A 21,841-nucleotide genomic window follows, 5' to 3' on the forward strand; every position below is an offset into this window, starting at 1 on the left:
CTGGGGGACACAATATGACATGTGGTTGGTCAGAATGGATTGATCTTGGCAATGCCACGACCGGCCCTGATGGTGGGTATGATAAATCCATCCAGGAGATAGTGTCTGCTGATCATCATGTATGCTCAGATCCTGAAGAAGTCCAGTGTCAAGCTGTTCTTTATCCAGACCTGCCCATTTCAATGGTGGGACAAACTCTGACTTGCAGTAAAGATGTTGGTTTCATATGCATCAACAATCAACAAGGGCTTCACAAACAGTGTTTTGATTATGAAATTCAATTTAAGTGCTGTGGGTGTCGAATTCCATCAACTTTTTCCACAACAGTTCCAACTACAACACCTTCAACTACGCCAACCACCACAACTCCTACAACTACAACACATTCAACTACACCAACCACCACAACTCCTACAACAACTACAACACCTTCAACTACGCCAACCACCACAACTCCTACAACAACTACAACACCTTCAACTACTCCAACTACCACAACTCCTACAACAACTACAACACCTTCAACTACGCCAACCACCACAACTCCTACGACAACTACAACACCTTCAACTACGCCAACTACCACAACTCCGACAACAACTACAACACCTTCAACTACGCCAACCACCACAACTCCTACAACAACTACAACACCTTCAACTACGCCAACCACCACAACTTCTACAACTACAACACCTTCAACTACACCAACCACCACAACTCCTACAACAACTACAACACCTTCAACTACGCCAACTACCACAACTGAAACAACAACTACAAGTCAGCCACCTACATCTACACCTTGCCCTGGGGGACACAATATGACATGTGGTTGGTCAGAATGGATTGATCTTGGCAATGCCACGACCGGCCCTGATGGTGGGTATGATAAATCCATCCAGGAGATAGTGTCTGCTGATCATCATGTGTGCTCAGATCCTGAAGAAGTCCAGTGTCAAGCTGTTCTTTATCCAGACCTGCCCATTTCAATGGTGGGGCAAACTGTGACTTGCAGTAAAGATGTTGGTTTCATATGCATCAACAATCAACAAGGGATTCACAAACAGTGTTTTGATTATGAAATTCAATTTAAGTGCTGTGGGTGTCGAATTCCATCAACTTTTTCCACAACAGTTCCAACTACAACACCTTCAACTACACCAACCACCACAACTCCTACCACAACTACAACACCTTCAACTACGCCAACCACCACAACTCCAACAACAACTACAACACCTTCAACTACACCAACCACCACAACTCCTACAACTACAACACCTTCAACTACACCAACCACCACAACTCCTACAACAACTACAACACCTTCAACTACGCCAACTACCACAACTGAAACAACAACTACAAGTCAGCCACCTACATCTACACCTTGCCCTGGGGGACACAATATGACATGTGGTTGGTCAGAATGGATTGATCTTGGCAATGCCACGACCGGACCTGATGGTGGGTATGATAAATCCATCCAGGAGATAGTGTCTGCTGATCATCATGTGTGCTCAGATCCTGAAGAAGTCCAGTGTCAAGCTGTTCTTTATCCAGACCTGCCCATTTCAATGGTGGGGCAAACTGTGACTTGCAGTAAAGATGTTGGTTTCATATGCATCAACAATCAACAAGGGATTCACAAACAGTGTTTTGATTATGAAATTCAATTTAAGTGCTGTGGGTGTCGAATTCCATCAACTTTTTCCACAACAGTTCCAACTACAACACCTTCAACTACGCCAACCACCACAACTCCTACAACAACTACAACACCTTCAACTACGCCAACCACCACAACTCCTACAACAACTACAACACCTTCAACTACGCCAACCACCACAACTCCTACAACAACTACAACACCTTCAACTACGCCAACCACCACAACTCCTACAACAACTACAACACCTTCAACTACGCCAACCACCACAACTCCGACAACAACTACAACACCTTCAACTACGCCAACCACCACAACTCCTACAACAACTACAACACCTTCAACTACGCCAACCACCACAACTCCTACAACTACAACACCTTCAACTACACCAACCACCACAACTCCTACAACAACTACAACACCTTCAACTACGCCAACTACCACAACTGAAACAACAACTACAAGTCAGCCACCTACATCTACACCTTGCCCTGGGGGACACAATATGACATGTGGTTGGTCAGAATGGATTGATCTTGGCAATGCCACGACCGGCCCTGATGGTGGGTATGATAAATCCATCCAGGAGATAGTGTCTGCTGATCATCATGTGTGCTCAGATCCTGAAGAAGTCCAGTGTCAAGCTGTTCTTTATCCAGACCTGCCCATTTCAATGGTGGGGCAAACTGTGACTTGCAGTAAAGATGTTGGTTTCATATGCATCAACAATCAACAAGGGATTCACAAACAGTGTTTTGATTATGAAATTCAATTTAAGTGCTGTGGGTGTCGAATTCCATCAACTTTTTCCACAACAGTTCCAACTACAACACCTTCAACTACGCCAACCACCACAACTCCTACAACTACAACACATTCAACTACACCAACCACCACAACTCCTACAACAACTACAACACCTTCAACTACGCCAACCACCACAACTCCTACAACAACTACAACACCTTCAACTACTCCAACTACCACAACTCCTACAACAACTACAACACCTTCAACTACGCCAACCACCACAACTCCTACAACAACTACAACACCTTCAACTACGCCAACCACCACAACTCCGACAACAACTACAACACCTTCAACTACGCCAACCACCACAACTCCTACAACAACTACAACACCTTCAACTACGCCAACCACCACAACTCCTACAACTACAACACCTTCAACTACACCAACCACCACAACTCCTACAACAACTACAACACCTTCAACTACGCCAACTACCACAACTGAAACAACAACTACAAGTCAGCCACCTACATCTACACCTTGCCCTCGGGGACACAATATGACATGTGGTTGGTCAGAATGGATTGATCTTGGCAATGCCACGACCGGCCCTGATGGTGGGTATGATAAATCCATCCAGGAGATAGTGTCTGCTGATCATCATGTGTGCTCAGATCCTGAAGAAGTCCAGTGTCAAGCTGTTCTTTATCCAGACCTGCCCATTTCAATGGTGGGGCAAACTGTGACTTGCAGTAAAGATGTTGGTTTCATATGCATCAACAATCAACAAGGGATTCACAAACAGTGTTTTGATTATGAAATTCAATTTAAGTGCTGTGGGTGTCGAATTCCATCAACTCTTTCCACAACAGTTCCAACTACAACACCTTCAACTACGCCAACCACCACAACTCCTACAACTACAACACATTCAACTACACCAACCACCACAACTCCTACAACAACTACAACACCTTCAACTACGCCAACCACCACAACTCCTACAACTACAACACATTCAACTACACCAACCACCACAACTCCTACAACAACTACAACTACGCCAACCACCACAACTCCTACAACAACTACAACACCTTCAACTACTCCAACTACCACAACTCCTACAACAACAACACCTTCAACTACTCCAACTACCACAACTCCTACCACAACTACAACACCTTCAACTACGCCAACCACCACAACTCCTACAACAACTACAACACCTTCAACTACTCCAACTACCACAACTCCTACAACAACTACAACACCTTCAACTACGCCAACCACCACAACTCCTACAACAACTACAACACCTTCAACTACGCCAACTACCACAACTCCGACAACAACTACAACACCTTCAACTACGCCAACCACCACAACTCCTACAACAACTACAACACCTTCAACTACGCCAACCACCACAACTTCTACAACTACAACACCTTCAACTACACCAACCACCACAACTCCTACAACAACTACAACACCTTCAACTACGCCAACTACCACAACTGAAACAACAACTACAAGTCAGCCACCTACATCTACACCTTGCCCTGGGGGACACAATATGACATGTGGTTGGTCAGAATGGATTGATCTTGGCAATGCCACGACCGGCCCTGATGGTGGGTATGATAAATCCATCCAGGAGATAGTGTCTGCTGATCATCATGTGTGCTCAGATCCTGAAGAAGTCCAGTGTCAAGCTGTTCTTTATCCAGACCTGCCCATTTCAATGGTGGGGCAAACTGTGACTTGCAGTAAAGATGTTGGTTTAATATGCATCAACAATCAACAAGGGATTCACAAACAGTGTTTTGATTATGAAATTCAATTTAAGTGCTGTGGGTGTCGAATTCCATCAACTTTTTCCACAACAGTTCCAACTACAACACCTTCAACTACACCAACCACCACAACTCCTACCACAACTACCACACCTTCAACTACGCCAACCACCACAACTCCAACAACAACTACAACACCTTCAACTACACCAACCACCACAACTCCTACAACTACAACACCTTCAACTACACCAACCACCACAACTCCTACAACAACTACAACACCTTCAACTACGCCAACTACCACAACTGAAACAACAACTACAAGTCAGCCACCTACATCTACACCTTGCCCTGGGGGACACAATATGACATGTGGTTGGTCAGAATGGATTGATCTTGGCAATGCCACGACCGGACCTGATGGTGGGTATGATAAATCCATCCAGGAGATAGTGTCTGCTGATCATCATGTGTGCTCAGATCCTGAAGAAGTCCAGTGTCAAGCTGTTCTTTATCCAGACCTGCCCATTTCAATGGTGGGGCAAACTGTGACTTGCAGTAAAGATGTTGGTTTCATATGCATCAACAATCAACAAGGGATTCACAAACAGTGTTTTGATTATGAAATTCAATTTAAGTGCTGTGGGTGTCGAATTCCATCAACTTTTTCCACAACAGTTCCAACTACAACACCTTCAACTACGCCAACCACCACAACTCCTACAACAACTACAACACCTTCAACTACGCCAACCACCACAACTCCTACAACAACTACAACACCTTCAACTACGCCAACCACCACAACTCCTACAACAACTACAACACCTTCAACTACGCCAACCACCACAACTCCTACAACAACTACAACACCTTCAACTACGCCAACCACCACAACTCCGACAACAACTACAACACCTTCAACTACGCCAACCACCACAACTCCTACAACAACTACAACACCTTCAACTACGCCAACCACCACAACTCCTACAACTACAACACCTTCAACTACACCAACCACCACAACTCCTACAACAACTACAACACCTTCAACTACGCCAACTACCACAACTGAAACAACAACTACAAGTCAGCCACCTACATCTACACCTTGCCCTGGGGGACACAATATGACATGTGGTTGGTCAGAATGGATTGATCTTGGCAATGCCACGACCGGCCCTGATGGTGGGTATGATAAATCCATCCAGGAGATAGTGTCTGCTGATCATCATGTGTGCTCAGATCCTGAAGAAGTCCAGTGTCAAGCTGTTCTTTATCCAGACCTGCCCATTTCAATGGTGGGGCAAACTGTGACTTGCAGTAAAGATGTTGGTTTCATATGCATCAACAATCAACAAGGGATTCACAAACAGTGTTTTGATTATGAAATTCAATTTAAGTGCTGTGGGTGTCGAATTCCATCAACTTTTTCCACAACAGTTCCAACTACAACACCTTCAACTACGCCAACCACCACAACTCCTACAACTACAACACATTCAACTACACCAACCACCACAACTCCTACAACAACTACAACACCTTCAACTACGCCAACCACCACAACTCCTACAACAACTACAACACCTTCAACTACTCCAACTACCACAACTCCTACAACAACTACAACACCTTCAACTACGCCAACCACCACAACTCCTACAACAACTACAACACCTTCAACTACGCCAACCACCACAACTCCGACAACAACTACAACACCTTCAACTACGCCAACCACCACAACTCCTACAACAACTACAACACCTTCAACTACGCCAACCACCACAACTCCTACAACTACAACACCTTCAACTACACCAACCACCACAACTCCTACAACAACTACAACACCTTCAACTACGCCAACTACCACAACTGAAACAACAACTACAAGTCAGCCACCTACATCTACACCTTGCCCTCGGGGACACAATATGACATGTGGTTGGTCAGAATGGATTGATCTTGGCAATGCCACGACCGGCCCTGATGGTGGGTATGATAAATCCATCCAGGAGATAGTGTCTGCTGATCATCATGTGTGCTCAGATCCTGAAGAAGTCCAGTGTCAAGCTGTTCTTTATCCAGACCTGCCCATTTCAATGGTGGGGCAAACTGTGACTTGCAGTAAAGATGTTGGTTTCATATGCATCAACAATCAACAAGGGATTCACAAACAGTGTTTTGATTATGAAATTCAATTTAAGTGCTGTGGGTGTCGAATTCCATCAACTCTTTCCACAACAGTTCCAACTACAACACCTTCAACTACGCCAACCACCACAACTCCTACAACTACAACACATTCAACTACACCAACCACCACAACTCCTACAACAACTACAACACCTTCAACTACGCCAACCACCACAACTCCTACAACTACAACACATTCAACTACACCAACCACCACAACTCCTACAACAACTACAACTACGCCAACCACCACAACTCCTACAACAACTCCAACACCTTCAACTACTCCAACTACCACAACTCCTACAACAACAACACCTTCAACTACTCCAACTACCACAACTCCTACCACAACTACAACACCTTCAACTACGCCAACCACCACAACTCCTACAACAACTACAACACCTTCAACTACGCCAACTACAACACCTTCAACTACTCCAACTACAACAACTTCTACCACAACTCCTACCACAACTGCAACTACAACTCCAGCAACTTCTACTATCACTTCACCAGCCACAACTACGTCACGTGTAGTGACAGGAGGAACCTCCTCGCATCCACCTACTAAACCACTTTGCGCTTGCCTTCATAATGGTACATCTTTCAACCCTGGTAAGTTCAGCTGAATAAAGACCTTGTCCTCAATGTCATCTTATCAAGACTTAAGTACCTTATTTTACATTTAGCATGTTTTAAACCAACCAGACAGTTTTATTGAACAATTGCTGTGATAGAAAACTAAAGTTTCATTGCTCTGACAGAGTCTGGTGACATCGGTACAACTAATTCAGGGCAGGAAACATGAGTCAGATGATCAGAAAGATTGGAAATACAGTAGCCAAACATATAAAGGAAGTTGAATGGCTTAGTTATTACAAATTGACCCCTTTTCTGTTGATAAACATGATAACATATTTATGTGGATGGAGCATAGGGGGAGGCAGAATAATTCTCTGAACCTGTTACTTAACACTGGCGAGCAAGTTCTGCTCTTTTTCATAATTGCTGAAGAAACTAGTTTCTCTCAATGTTTACAGTCACTCACTCTTCGAGACCACAAGTGTTACTTGAGAAAGATAATATCAACCAAAAGGATGACCATATTAGCCGACCCCTACGCTGCTGTCAATCACATTAGGGAAGAAAGCAGATGGGAGCTCCGTGGCTTAGTTAGCTTGTCCATTTTCCCTGCTGGCTAGTGAGCTAGCTAGTCTCTGGAGCTTCCGCCTGCTCTTCTCCCGTCAAAGGACTCTTAGCAGAGCGGAGTTAGGTATGGACCACAGACCTAGCCTTGCTCCAGATCACTAGCCTTCTGTGGGGTTCATTTTTTTGTAATTAGTACATATACATCTGTGTGATCTGTGTGCTATATGATAGCCTCTCTCATAGATTAAATCACATCGTGATATGTGATGTGTGGTTGTCGTATATTTCAACAATCTTCCTGTGCCTAATTTTCAGGCTCCATAGTTTACAATGTGACGGACGGTGATGGCCAATGTTACATAGGACACTGCAATGCGAGCTGTCATGTAGTACCCAAACACGTACTGTGTCCCATATTGTGTGTTACTGTAACACCTCCAAGACAGGTACTTCTTTATTTCCATTCTATACATATTTAACTGCGTTTTTATATGCAATTGTTAAGTAATACTGCTCAATCTTTAAAATGCTATCATTACATTTGCTTTGGATGACTAATTAATAGGTTAATATACATATACCAGCCTTCTCTTTTCTCTATAATTCCAATCTATTGTTGTCCTTACAGAATGGTGAAATTTGGCTGGAGAGTAAATGTGTTGTAGGAAGATGTGACGATGGCAAGGTGACGTATAACAACAAGCCGTGTACACCTCCAAAGCCTATAGTGTGCGCAAATAATTTCCCTCCTGTTGAAGTACTGGATGCTGAAGGATGCTGCCCCCAGCTGGAATGCCAATGTAAGTCTGACCACCTAAAATATTGCTTGGTCTGCAATATTCCGTTTTTTAAAAATGTTACTTGTATTTAATTCAACTATGGACATTATGTCTCAGATGATACCAGCTTACTTGAAATGTTATTTAAAAAATATTGTATATGTGTCATATGTAGGTACCTGCTACGGTTGGGGAGACCCCCATTATGTCACCTTCGATGGAACCTACTATAACTTTCAAGGCAACTGTTCCTACTGGCTGATGAAAGAGATCTCGCCCAAATACAACTTCAGTGTTATGATCGATAACTACTACTGTGGTGGTGGCTTATCCTGTCCTCAGGCCATCACCGTCTTCTATCAAAGCTACAAGATCTATATTATACAGAAGGATATCAATAGCAATTTCACAAATCAGGTACGTACATGACACTAACTTTCTCCATTCTTAATTCAAACTCTAGTCATGATGCTAGCAGCATGAAGCCTGATCCGAATTCATTCAACTGTCTTCGTTTTGTAAAGAAGGGCTAACTGTAGGTGCATTGAACCTTACAAAGAAGTCTTTAAATGGTGATTTGTGACGTTTATATCACATTGCTTTTTTGTAGATTTCTGTGAATGACAAGCGTGTAAGTCCTGCGTACCAGAATGATGACTTCCGTATAATCACCACCGGCATTGAAACAGTGCTTGTCATCCCTAAAATCCATGCCAAGGTCACCTTCACTGGGCTCATTTTCGGTATCTATCTGCCCTATAGTGAATTTGCCGGCAACACCGTGGGACAGTGTGGTGAGTCCTGCAGTAGAAAGGCATCGCATCTTACTGTATGCTGAGTTTGAACAGCAGTTGATAAATGGCATGCTTACCTTTTGAATATGTTGTGAAATCAATACGTATAACAGATAAAACATTTTGTACCTATTTATTAAAACATTGTGCAATCAACATGATTATAATGAGGGTTTCTCTAGGCACATGTGACAACAACCGGAGAGATGACTGCATGTTGCCCAGTGGCAAAATAGATCCTTCATGTCCTGACATGGCACACGAGTGGAACACTAATGACACTGACTGTGACCGAGTTTACCCGACACCATCACCTCCGCCTGAGAACTGCAATACAACCATCTGTGACATCATCAAAAGCAGGTAAGAGGAACAGGGGGAAACATTCAATTTAATTCCCATTATTTGTGTAGTCCAAAATTGCAAACTGCATCCACTGCAAAAATGCAAATTGCACCCTTGTATCGGAAAGGGACCCACCCCACTCTAAAAAGCAGGGAGAGTAACAGGGAAGGTATCCCTCTCCTATGGACAGACGTGCACTAGATGTCACGTGTACAGAATGAACAACATGAGAGAACATAGTCATAGTCAACATAGTACTCCACAGTCAACTCCTATAACATTAATTATGCATATGAGCGTAGTAATAAGTAGTAATTAGCACCAATAATATCAAAATATGAATAGAAAAAGGATAAGAGCAGCAGTGGTTATAATAGAAAAGCAGTGGGTGACTGTGCTTTAGTGGAAGAGCGGGTTGTCCATCAATCAGAGGATCGGTCATTTGACATGGAACGGCTCTGCTAGTCCATGAACTAAAGAACATTCTTCCTTCATCTTAATGCTTTCCAGCTCACCGATGTTCTTCAAATATCATGCAAGCGTTGTGGCTCATCCCATCACCATCATGTTATATCTGAATAAAGCCACAGCAGCATTCAGATAACAGACACGTCTCTCTGAATGACAAAAAGCCATTACGTTAACAGATGAACTGTTACAGATTCTATCGCAGAAAAGGCTTTGAAACAAACCTGACAAGCAACACATTGCTGGTTTATTCACATGTCTTGATAACGTGTAATGATGCATTCAGATTGTGTAAAGTGTCCATACTGATGACAACTCATGTTCCCCAGTATGTTTGAGAGTTGCCACAAGAAGATTGACTACGATCCATTTGTTTTGGCCTGTGAGTTTGACGTTTGCCACATGCACATTAATCACATCGGCTGCAGCAGCTTACAAACCTATGCTGATGCCTGTGCTCAGGCTGGAGTTTGTATTGACTGGAGGAATGCCACCAATGGAATCTGTGGTATGTAACCAGAATATGTGACGTTAAAGTCAAGCACTACTTCTATTACTTATCATTTCACTGATATGTTCTCTCGTCATCTCTTCATAGAATATAAATGCCCGAGTCCCAAAGTGTACCGGGCCTGTGGCCCTCAGGTGGAGTCTACCTGTGAATCCTGGTACGGCAGTTCACCAACACATTGCAGTCAATCCATTCATGCTTTGACTCACATACTGTACAACATCAAGGCGTGGCCTTCACATAATATGCTGTTGTGCCTGCAGGTACAACCAGAAATTCATCTTGACTGACAATGCGTTCAGTGCCATGACCAGTATGGAGCTGGAGGGTTGCTTCTGCCCAAATGGAACCTTCCTCCTCTCTGCAAGCTCGACTCAATGTGTGCCCACCTGTGGTAAGACAGCAACACTGCACGGCAACAGCTGCGTTGCATTTAAGAATCTGCATCACTTTTTGATGGCCTTTTGTAAGTCAAAACGTATACAGTTAGTATCCTTTAGTGAGGATGTAGAGGTCAGAGGAATCAACTGCTAGCTTTCCATTCTGTGTGTGCACTGAAACACAATCCAGTGTTCACACACCGTCCTGAGAAACTAACAGCAGCCGCTCAGCACCAGGGGAGATCCTGCCTGTCTCAGGACAGGGGGAAGGCCATGCATGTATCAAGGCAGTGGGAGCGAGAGGGACGGTAACACACTTCTGCTTCGCTGCTTTAGTCCCCTTTAGTATGTCTATGTATATTTAGCTTACGGTGGAGTAGACTGGTAGTCATTTCGGAAAGATGAGACACAAACTGCTTTATGTTTTATATTTTTCTCTTAATAGAAATTTGTCGGCTGCCAAATGGAGAATGGACACGCGTAAGTCATTTTACTGCAATGCTCGTCCGTTCTATAAGCTCTGTGACAGGCCAGTAGACATGCCATGCCTCCTCCCATCTGCAATAAACATTGTGTCCTCAGGCCAATGCAACATGGATAGAAGGCTGTAAGGAGTGCATCTGTGAGGAGGACACACTGCAGGTCACGTGCCGTCATGTCTCCTGTCCAGCACTGCCGTCCCTCAGCTGTGACCAGGACGGCCAGGTCAAGGTCTCGGACACGGTTGGCTGCTGTCAAGAGGAGAAGTGTGGTAAGTGAGCACCAACTCCTAATACTGTAGTCAACACATTCTCTGTTTATTTATATGTACTGTATTATATATTCAACACAGTGTGTAATCCAGCCATTCTTGACAGGAATATTGAGCATATCCCAGCATGCATTGCGTGAAACATCCTGAGCAGTACTTAATAACACAGCTACTGAGAATCATTTATTCTAATAATGTCCATAAAAGTTTAAATGAAATGAATAAAGCAATTGTCACCCCTTTAAATCACATCCCCAGTCATATTGTGTACTTATAACACAATCCAATGATCTGGTCTTCCTGTAAAACAAGATATGAAGCTTCTTCTGACCAATATCAACCACATGAATTATGACCTCCTTCCATCAATCAATCTGCAACGTTTTCCAACAAGAGTAACTGTACAGCGCTCTCACTTCCATCTCACTGGGACTTCAACTTCTAGTATCCGAGTGTGACAGCACACCTCTGATGCAGGGGGTGTAAATGAAAGCTCCACCATGAAACTCTGTTCTGCCAATATCTCTTAATGTACAGTATGCAGTTAAAGTAGCTGATGGAGTTCTAATGTATGAACTATGTCTGCGAATATTTAGAACCAAATACAGAAAACCGCTGTTGTTATTTACTGGTGTGAGCATTCCCTCCTTGGCTGAACAGAGTGCAATGTGACGCTGTGCCCTCCTGTGCCGACCTGTCCTCTTGGCTACACTCAGAAGATCACGATGGGAGTCTGCTGTTCCAACGTTACCTGCGGTGAGTGTGCATGTTACTGTAACTGCACAGCCAGGTGTCATTGTTGCCGCTGATTGTTGCGTCACATATAAAGATTATTGGTTGTTCTCTTTCCTTCACAGAGATTCGAAACGTGTGTGTTTTCCAAAACAATGTCTACCAGGTGAGACCTCATACCTACCGCCTCTCTGTGAAGCTGATGTGAAGTGATGACATTGCAACTTTAAAGAATATGATTGTAGGATTGTGTCATTGTTGAAATCAATTTGGTCATAACTCATGATCATTTATATGTACAAAGCTGCTTGAGTGCCATATATAGGGAACAGCATATCAAACAGCAAGGTGGTTGGAGAGTGGGTGGAATGTGTGGATGGAGTGGGTAAGGCTCAGACCTGCATGTGTCCTAGAATCTCACAGTGAATCCAGGAGACACAATGTTTGCTTGGTTGCGTCATGGTACACAGGTGTATGGGTCACAAGTGCTTTATTAATAGAATGTTTGCACTAGATCTGCTGAGATCTAACATATAAGTAACAGAGTCACATGATAAATATGAGTTATCATCTCGAACAAACTAAAGTAGTCTCTCTTTTTAATGGAGAGTAGAATTCATGAGCTAAATGAAGATGGGATTAAATTGGGCCGGTTCAGGCTCTAGTTCTTTTCTATCCCGACATAAGTCTACTCTGAACACACACTCAGTGGCCACTTTACTGCTGAAACCTGTTAAACCTAATGCAATTACAATCAACAGCTCAGCCATGAAATACACTCTCAAATGTATGAACACATAACTCCATGTTTATGACTGAAGTAGTGGTTTGCAGTGGCGCTGTGCTGCAGTGCGTTATATGGAGTGGAGTTTCTAATGATTAAAGCAGGAGCAGGTGTATCTCTGCTGACCTTCTCATGCTGTGCGTCCAGGTTGGAGACCTGGTGCCCATGAAGCCTTGTGAGAAGTGCAGCTGTAGTGGAAAGAAAGACGCCAGCAGCGGTTTTAACGCAGTGGAATGCGAGCCGATACCATGTGACACACACTGCCCTCTGGTAAGATGAGTCTCTATCTTTCTCCCGCACGCAGACGCTTACATTTGTTAAGCTTATTCTTGCATACTTTATTCATGAGTCTATTGATGAGAACATTCATTGAACACATTTTAGATTTTTCTTTCAAGATGAACGCTGGTATCATGTCTGTAGCACTTTAGAACATCTCTGACAGACCTGCTGTGCTTTTCTGCCAGTCTGATTTTATTGCTTCCGGGAATGAGCAAACAACAGCAAAACACTGTGATAACTCCACACATTACATTTGTATGGGAACAAACAATTATGTCAATTGAGCAAAATCATTTAATTCATCAAGTTACTGCCATTGGAAGTAATGAAAATATGAGCTGGACTGTAAACTCAACAGTCAACCCTGAATCCCAAAAATACAATGCACCCAGAGCTGGTGTTGCTGTTACATGTTCGTGCTGTTATATATTGTATATTGTTTGTTTGGTAAGAGTCTTCGTGTCTCTATTCAGGGTTATGAGTATCGGACCATCGCTGGCCTGTGCTGTGGGAAGTGTTTCCAAACAAGCTGTGTTGTCGTGCTACCAAACTCCAACTTCACACACACAATACAGGTTGGTATATGTGTGTGTGTGTGTGTGTGTGTGTGTGTGAGAGAGATTCGATTGGATATATCTATAAGGTCACTAAGATCTCCAACAGCTCCACTGTCTTTTAAATACAATAATATTATTTGTTGTTTGTACTTTTTGGCTTTGTCATAACATATGAGAAATATGATGACAGCTCAAAAAAAAGCAAGTCACCCAATGCGTAATTAAAGATATTTAGCAGTTTATGTTCATCCACCAAGAGGTGTGGCACCTCCACAGCATACGAGAGAGAAGTAGATCAAACAGTATTATTATATCATTAGAATTGAGTATCATTTCTGCTGTTATTCTTTTTAAATGTACTGTATGTTAAACTGATGACGACGTCATGGATTGCCTTTGTCAATCAAGGCTCAAGTCTGTTGATTTGGATTCTATAGTGAAATAATCATCAACTATTTCAATGGTGTAGATTAGAAAATTGACTAAAACATACAAAACCAAAGGTATGTATGTCCCTTTAATAAGATAGATAGATAGATAGATAGATAGATAGATAGATAGATAGATAGATAGATAGATAGATAGATAGATAGATAGATAGATAGATAGATAGATAGATAGATAGATAGATAGATAGATAGATAGATAGGTAGGTAGGTAGGTAGATAGATAGATAGATAGATAGATATGTAGGTAGGTAGGTAGGTAGGTAGGTAGGTAGGTAGGTAGGTAGGTAGATAGATAGATAGGTAGGTAGATAGATAGGTAGATAGATAGGTAGGTAGGTAGGTAGGTAGGTACTTTATTCATCCCCAGGGGGACATGTGTAAGTATCAGGTGAGACTTCAGAGAGTCGCTCCACAGTATGCTGCAGAACAAACAAGACCCAGACTAACTTCTAGCGTCTTCATCACAGTCAACACAAAATAGAAAAACAATCTGATGAAAATGCACTTGGTGTCAAAATGAGTTGCTTTAAATTTGTGTGGTCCGATTTTCACCAAATCTCTCAAGTCTCATGTGTTTCACTGGGAGGCAGAAGAGCTCTGAGTCAAACGCAACAATGCACACATGTTCCTCTGGAGATGCTGATATACAGACTGGAGAGCCCTCTGGGGCAAACTTGTGATTTGTGATTTTGGGCTACACAAAATAAATTGAATTGAATTGAATTGAATTGATGGGGGCTCTGATCCAAGATGATGCTGTGTTGTTCTTTAGCCTGGCGCCATCTGGACTCCTACTGACAACCCCTGTGTGAAGTATGAGTGTGTGAAGATCGCTAATCAGTTCATCACCATAGAGGCCAAGATCAGCTGTCCTCCCTACGACCCTAAAGAATGCATACCGGTGACTGCACACACACACACACACACACACACACACACACACACACACACACACACACACACACACACACACACACACACACACACACACACACACACACACACACACACACACACACACTAACCCTCATTATTGTAGCTTCATATTCTCTGAAGATGTGAGTACTTCAGGTTGGAATATAAAATGCATAACTGATGACACGGTGTTCATGTGTAAGGAGCGGTGGTAGAACCTGCAGGCTCATGTGAATCTCTACAGCATGAACACATGAACCACACAGTACTGATGTGAATGTGTGTGTGTCTCCTGCAGGGAACAGAGACCATCGCTCCGGACGGATGCTGCCTTGTCTGTATGTATTGCTTCCATGAGTTCTTCATACCTTTATGTTATTGATGCTCATGTGGCCGGACCACACTCTCTTCTCCCTCTGTTACACAAACCCATGACGTCCATGAGAGCTTCTGATAATCACGATGTCTTGTTCATATCGGACACAATAATGCATAATGAAGGAATCTGCAATACATTCCAATTATGGGGCTTATAGAAATGATCACCAAATCGAATGGTGAAGATGAGACTACATTCAAGGCATCGTTGGTTTATTGAGCCTCTTCAGTGTGTTGTTGTATTGGGATTGATCTCAGTAGTTCAGATCCTACTCACTCAGATATATTTTACTCCTAAAAACAAACACAAAACTGAACAAAGTGAACTTTTCCATCAGGGTTTGCTCCCTAGAAAACCATGCGTTCAGTTGTTGTTCACAGATCTACGGTGGCCCTTAGAGCTCAACGCACTGAAAATAGACACAAAGAAAGCAAATGCGGAAAAATATCACATGCGCAGCATTTAGAAAACATTCACCAACTTGAAAACACACGAAAACATCAACTTTATGAGACAAGTTGGTGAAGATGTTTCTTCAATCGCTTGTGTCTGTTTGCAGTACTTTGAGCTTTCTTAAGATAAGATAAGATCAGATGAGATAATCCGTTATTCGTGCCGCAGTGGGGCCACCATACAGATGCTGTGATCTGTGAACCAGGTGAAATGAGATGTGTTTCCCTCTCAACATGTTTCTCTTGCCTGCCTCAGGTATTCCAAAGGGTCAGATGTGCAACGTGACCACCACCTCTGTGTACCTGGAGAGCCAGGGCTGCCACGCCAAAGAACGGCTCAATCTGACGTCCTGTAGTGGAGCATGTGGCACCTTCACCTTGTGAGTCCCCTCATGTCTCTTCCTTGTCCTCCGTGTGAGGGAAAAGTCTTAATATTGTGTTTCAATTGTACTTTTATCACATTGAAGGAGCATTTACGTAGCGCTGAGAGAGAACAAAGATCTTTACCAGTGTAGCAGAGGCCTGAGGATCCTGACTTCAGTCACGGAGTCATTCTTTAAACAACATGTCGTCGTTGCCTTCACCAGGCTACACACACAGCAAGTCAACCTGTTTTAATTGGAATATAAACAATACAATTAGATAGAATACAAATGCTATATATGTAAAGTCTCCAAGCCTGATGACATCACTATGACATCACTCAGGTTGTTTCCTCACACTTGACAAAGTTCCCCCCGAGCCATAGAACGCATTGTACTGCAGGCTCAGTCGTACTAACCATGAGCTGTAAAACTGCTCTTTGTTTGCCCCTTTAAATCATCAGAAATGATTCAAACTGAAACTATAGAATGAAAAATAAGTTGAGCTCAGTTCTGTATAGATGTGGTTGAGATCATACGATGGCCATATTGGGGAACTTTCTAAACTTTCTGTCGTCTTAAATTTGAATTTTCTTGAACTAAACTTGTTTTTTCCCGATTGCCTTGTTGCCTTCTTTCTTTGTCACCTCTCTCTTTTTCCTTTCTTCACACCGTCCTCTCTCTCTTCTGCCAGCTACTCGACCAAGATGAGATCCTTGCAGCACACCTGCTCCTGCTGCCAGGAGATGGCTACAACCGAGCAGACCGTCGAGCTCTCCTGCCCTGACAACACCAAGCTGAGCTACAGCTACATCCACATCAACTCCTGCGGGTGCCTGAAGACAGACTGCTCTGTGCCCGGCCACAGCGGCATGGCGAGCACTGCCTTCAGCAGCAAGTCACGTCGACGCAGGAGATGAGGCAAAAATTATGTCAATCAATATCAACATCATCTGCATACATAGTTCCTGTATTTATGTCTAGTGTATTAGCATACTTAGTTTTAGCTTGATATAAACCCACACAGATCTCATTAATAAAGAGCATACTGAGCATGTCTGTTTCTGTTTGATTTCTTTTTGCATGCACAGAGTGTGTATGTGTGAGTGTGTGTGAGTACGTATGTGAGTGTGTGTGAGTATGTATGTGAGTGTGTGTGAGTACGTATGTGTGAGTGTGTGTGAGTTGTTGAGAAGAGTTGAGCTCACAGAGAAAGCCGCCTTGGATACATACGACACGATCAGGGGAAGGTCAGGATATAAAAAGCATAAAGCATATACTCAGAAATCAATAGTTAAAGTGTAATCGAAAGATAAAGTGTATGATCGTTACATAACGAATGTTTAATACATAGAGTGATTGAACAAATGTAAACCTGATAATAATAATAATATGTGTATCTGAGTATAGTGCAGTCTGGGTGTAGAAAGTACGGAGAAAGAGGAAGTGAGCTGAGTGCAGGCCTTAAGAAAATAACAGCTGCAGAGAGGAGAGAAAAATCTAATAAGTGTTTTAAAAGCAAGCGCGTGCTAAATAAAGCGATTAACAACTGTAACTGATTATAATAACTGTAACTGATTATAACAACTGTAACTGATTATAATAACTGTAACTAATTATAACAACTGTAACTGTGATTATGATAACTAATCTGTGTTAGAAATGTGTGAGTGTAGGAAAAGGGGAAGTGCAACAGATGTTGAACACCCAGACACGCGCAGAGCTTGATTAAGTAAGCGCCCAGACAGGGAAGTTGGGGTGATTTCCTCATGCACACACACACACAAAATGTAGGTACTTTTCGAAGCACCTGCACCAAATCAATGATGTCATGTTAATCATGGGCTGAGGGAGGACGTGTTGGGGAAGAGGGGGGAGAGACGCGAGAGGCAGCCCAAAAGTGTTATAAAAGAAGTAACTTGCAAACAGCAAGACGGGAATTCTACACGAGCCGTCCAGACGCTCTGAGAAGAAGATACGGCCGATCGCCACTGACGTATTCGAGGACTTCGTCTCTGTTCACGGAAAGAAGACCGCTGTTCGTGGACAAAGAATTGAAAGACGGAGATTTTCCTCTCCCCACTGCTCGACTTTAACAACTGAACAACGGAGGAACGCAGCAGCCCTAGAAAGACTTTGTACTGAGCCTTGAGGACTGTTGGCCGAACTCCGCTGCGAGAGCAGGAGGACCGAGGGTCCGGCCGGACCTTCGCTCCTAACAAACTCCAAAAGAACCTTTTCATCGCACCATTGGAAATCCAGCTCCAACCGAGCCGTCTCGGCATCTAAAACCAATGAGTATAATCTGAAGAAGAAAATTAAAGTAACGAATCAAGTGTAGTGACATTTTATGTGAGCTGTAGCTTAACCCTTGCTAACTAACTAAATATAACCTGCAATAAATATCTAATCTGCATTTAAAGTAAATTTCTCAAGTGCATTTATTTGCTCAAGTAGTAAAAGTTCCTCGTGGCAGTAAAAAGTTAAATCCATTGTATGTCTAACAACTGAGTTCTGTAAGGTTATCCTCGAGACCGAATCCACTTAACAATCCCTTACGGTTTTAGAAGTAATCCTAGCTGTTAAAACGAAAGTTACGAACGTAACTACGGTTCTATGAATCCTGGATGACCGCCAGAGGCAGTGCTTAACACTGGATATCTTCCGTCGCGCGCATGCGCAGGTCGAATATTTATATCAACAAAGTCACGTGTGACCTCGGATGACCACCGTCGTCTATAAGTTCCGGTGTCATCCTGAGCTCAGTCCTATGGAATCTTCTCGCGAGTTCACGGGATTCCGAGTGACCAAGAACTCTGGCGGTCATCCAGGATTCATAGAACCGTAGTTACGTTCGTAACTTTCGTTCTATTTCATCCTTACTGACCGCCAGAGGCAGTGCTTAACACTGGATGACTTATACCAAAAGAGTCACGAGGAAGCACAGTAACTACCCCTTATAGCGCCGGCAGAGAAAATTGGCCATGAACCCTCCCCAGTGGGTGAGGGTCGGCAACGTTAACTCTGTAGTGTTTGGTGAATGTGCTCGGTGATGCCCATGAGGCCGCCGCACATGTATCCCCCACAGGCACACCACTCAGGCTTGCCCTCGGTGTGGAGACACTCTTGGTAGTGACCCTTCACCCCGGATGGCCGAGCGCAGCCGCTCGCCTTGTATGTATCGGCAATGGCCTCCACTATCCAGTGGGACAGGTGCTGTTTTTCCTTTTTTTTTCTTAAAAAGGAGCACAGCCCTTCTTAGGCTCACCATAACTGACTATGCAGGCGGTGGCTTCCATATAAGCTCTGAGGGCCCACACTGGGCACAGCAGCCTTGACCTCTCCTCTCCCGATGGGGGAGGGGGGGGTCAACTTTGCCAGCTGGATAGGCCGGTTTATATGTGAACGTATCCACCCCCTTGGGAGAAACACTGCCTTAGGCCAGAAAGTGACACCCAAGCCATCTGAGTTCCACCTCAGACATGATTCTTCCACTGATAGGGCATGCAGCTCGCCCCCACATTGAGCTGAATTGACAGCAAGGAGAAAACCGTCTTGCTGATAGCCATCTAGGCTCCGCCTGTGCCAGAGGTTCAAAAGGACAAGCATAAGCTGTCCAGTACCAAGGGTAGGTCCCATGCACGGGAGACCGGCCCTTATCCAGGAGGGACTGTAGAAACTCAGTACAGCAGGCACGGGGCGCTGTACTGGGACCTTGTTCTGAGCCGCACACTAGTCGGAGAACAGCTTCCACCTGTTTCTTGTACTGCCGGCCGGTAGACCGCGCACTGGCATTCAGAATAGTCCGTCAGACTGGTTCTATGCAGCCACTCAGCATCCGGTCGGGCCCTCCCGTGACCCCTAATTGAAGGCGGCAGGGATTGGAATGCCAAATCCGACCCTCTAGTTGCGACAGGAGATCCCTCCTGTCGGGGAAGAACTCTGACAAGCTTATAGCAAAAGCAGAGGGAATGGTGGAAAGGCATAAAGAAGATCCGCTGGCCACGTGTGAGCCAGGGCATCTTGACCCAGAGGGCTGGTCCTCCGTCAGGGAGACCCAGTGGGGGCAGTGGGTCGACACGTCTGGATGCAGCCGCCACTCTCCCGGTGGAGGCTTGTAACGGAACAGGAAAACCACAACTTGTTCCATTCTCCTGGTGGGTACATTGCCCACAGGCTGGTCAGGCGGGGGGCCTCCCAAGTCAGAAGGCCACGGTGATCCCCGTAGCAACTTCTGCAGATCTGGTGCCCCATCGATAGTTCATGGGAAATCACAGCAGAGGTGCTGTCCACCGGACAAGCACATGCTTTCCCTTCAAACATGGAAGGAAGTGCTCGAGCGCTAGCTCTAGAACCTGGACCTGCGGTCTTTCAGCAGACAACTGCCCCCAGGCTGTCCTGTTCTGTCACCCTGCACCCCGCCTTGAGAGGCAGGTATCTGTTGTGACAATCTCCTGGTGGAATGGAACCGAGCCCCAGGGGCTGTGTATAGATGAATAGACACTGTTTCGATAATATTATTGCCCTGTATCTGTGCCACTTGGCATCCAAGTGAAGGCTGTTCAGCCATCCGCACTGGGGCGACAGACAGGCCCTCATAGGGCCACACTAATGAAGGTTATGCTCTGAGAAGGGCTCAGGTAGCTCCTCTCCATGTTCACCTTGAGGCCCACCGGGCCACATGAGAGAAGGCGAGCAGTGTCCTGTGGCGCCTGAAGCCGGGACGGCGCCTAGGTCAGCCAGTCTAAGTACGGCAGTATGTTCACGCCCTGCGATTGCAGGGGGAAAGGACAGCAGTAACACACTGTGGACACCCATGGGGAGATGGGAGAGTCCGAATGGAAGCACCCAGGACTGAAAGTTGTGGTGATGCACCATGGGAACAGGCGTCGATAGACGTGAACCACTCTCCCTTGGAAATCCGCTGATGGGAGAAAGAACCCCAACAGCCGGCCTGGAGACATCTCCTGGCACCCCTGCCGGGGGGGACGGGGACGTAAGTAGGGTTGTATAGGTAGCGGTCCGGCCTCTCAGCAGGACGCCGAGGCCTGTTGCGGCTACTAGGGTAAGCTGGAGGCTGAGAAAACGGCCTTGTGGGCCAAAAATGGGACCCCTAGGTCTGGGGGTGCAGGCATGTCCCTGCAAAGACCAGAGAACTGCTGCCTGGTCTGGCTAGCTCTAACAGTCCGCTGAAGCGCCTGTACAGCAGCTGACTCGAACAGCTCACCAGGCTCCACTGGGACAGTATGGAGGGTCCTCCTACATGTCTCAGATAGGGGTGACTGCGCCAGCCAAACCTGGCGACGAG

The 21,841-nt window shown here is 44.6% G+C and overlaps 1 protein-coding gene across 1 annotated transcript; it reads left to right on the forward strand.

Moving 5' to 3' along the window:
* Positions 1-14: 14 nt before the first annotated feature.
* Positions 15-17,453, forward strand: LOC306789810 (uncharacterized protein; the record flags this gene model as incomplete). The annotated part of the gene is made up of 21 exons (XM_079285878.1): positions 15-783; positions 2,494-3,183; positions 3,304-4,203; positions 4,912-6,920; positions 8,222-8,393; positions 8,548-8,789; positions 8,983-9,166; positions 9,349-9,529; positions 10,309-10,487; positions 10,578-10,647; positions 10,754-10,884; positions 11,316-11,350; positions 11,453-11,621; positions 12,282-12,377; positions 12,479-12,519; positions 13,285-13,407; positions 13,893-13,994; positions 15,198-15,326; positions 15,639-15,678; positions 16,428-16,551; positions 17,228-17,453. The coding sequence occupies 21 exons, from the start codon at positions 15-17 to the stop codon at positions 17,451-17,453; spliced, it is 6,612 nt and encodes a 2,203-aa protein (XP_079142004.1).
* Positions 17,454-21,841: the final 4,388 nt, after the last annotated feature.

Source organism: Melanostigma gelatinosum (genome assembly GCF_949748355.1).
Source record: "Melanostigma gelatinosum genome assembly, chromosome: 2".
NCBI classification, from domain to species: domain Eukaryota; kingdom Metazoa; phylum Chordata; class Actinopteri; order Perciformes; family Zoarcidae; genus Melanostigma; species Melanostigma gelatinosum.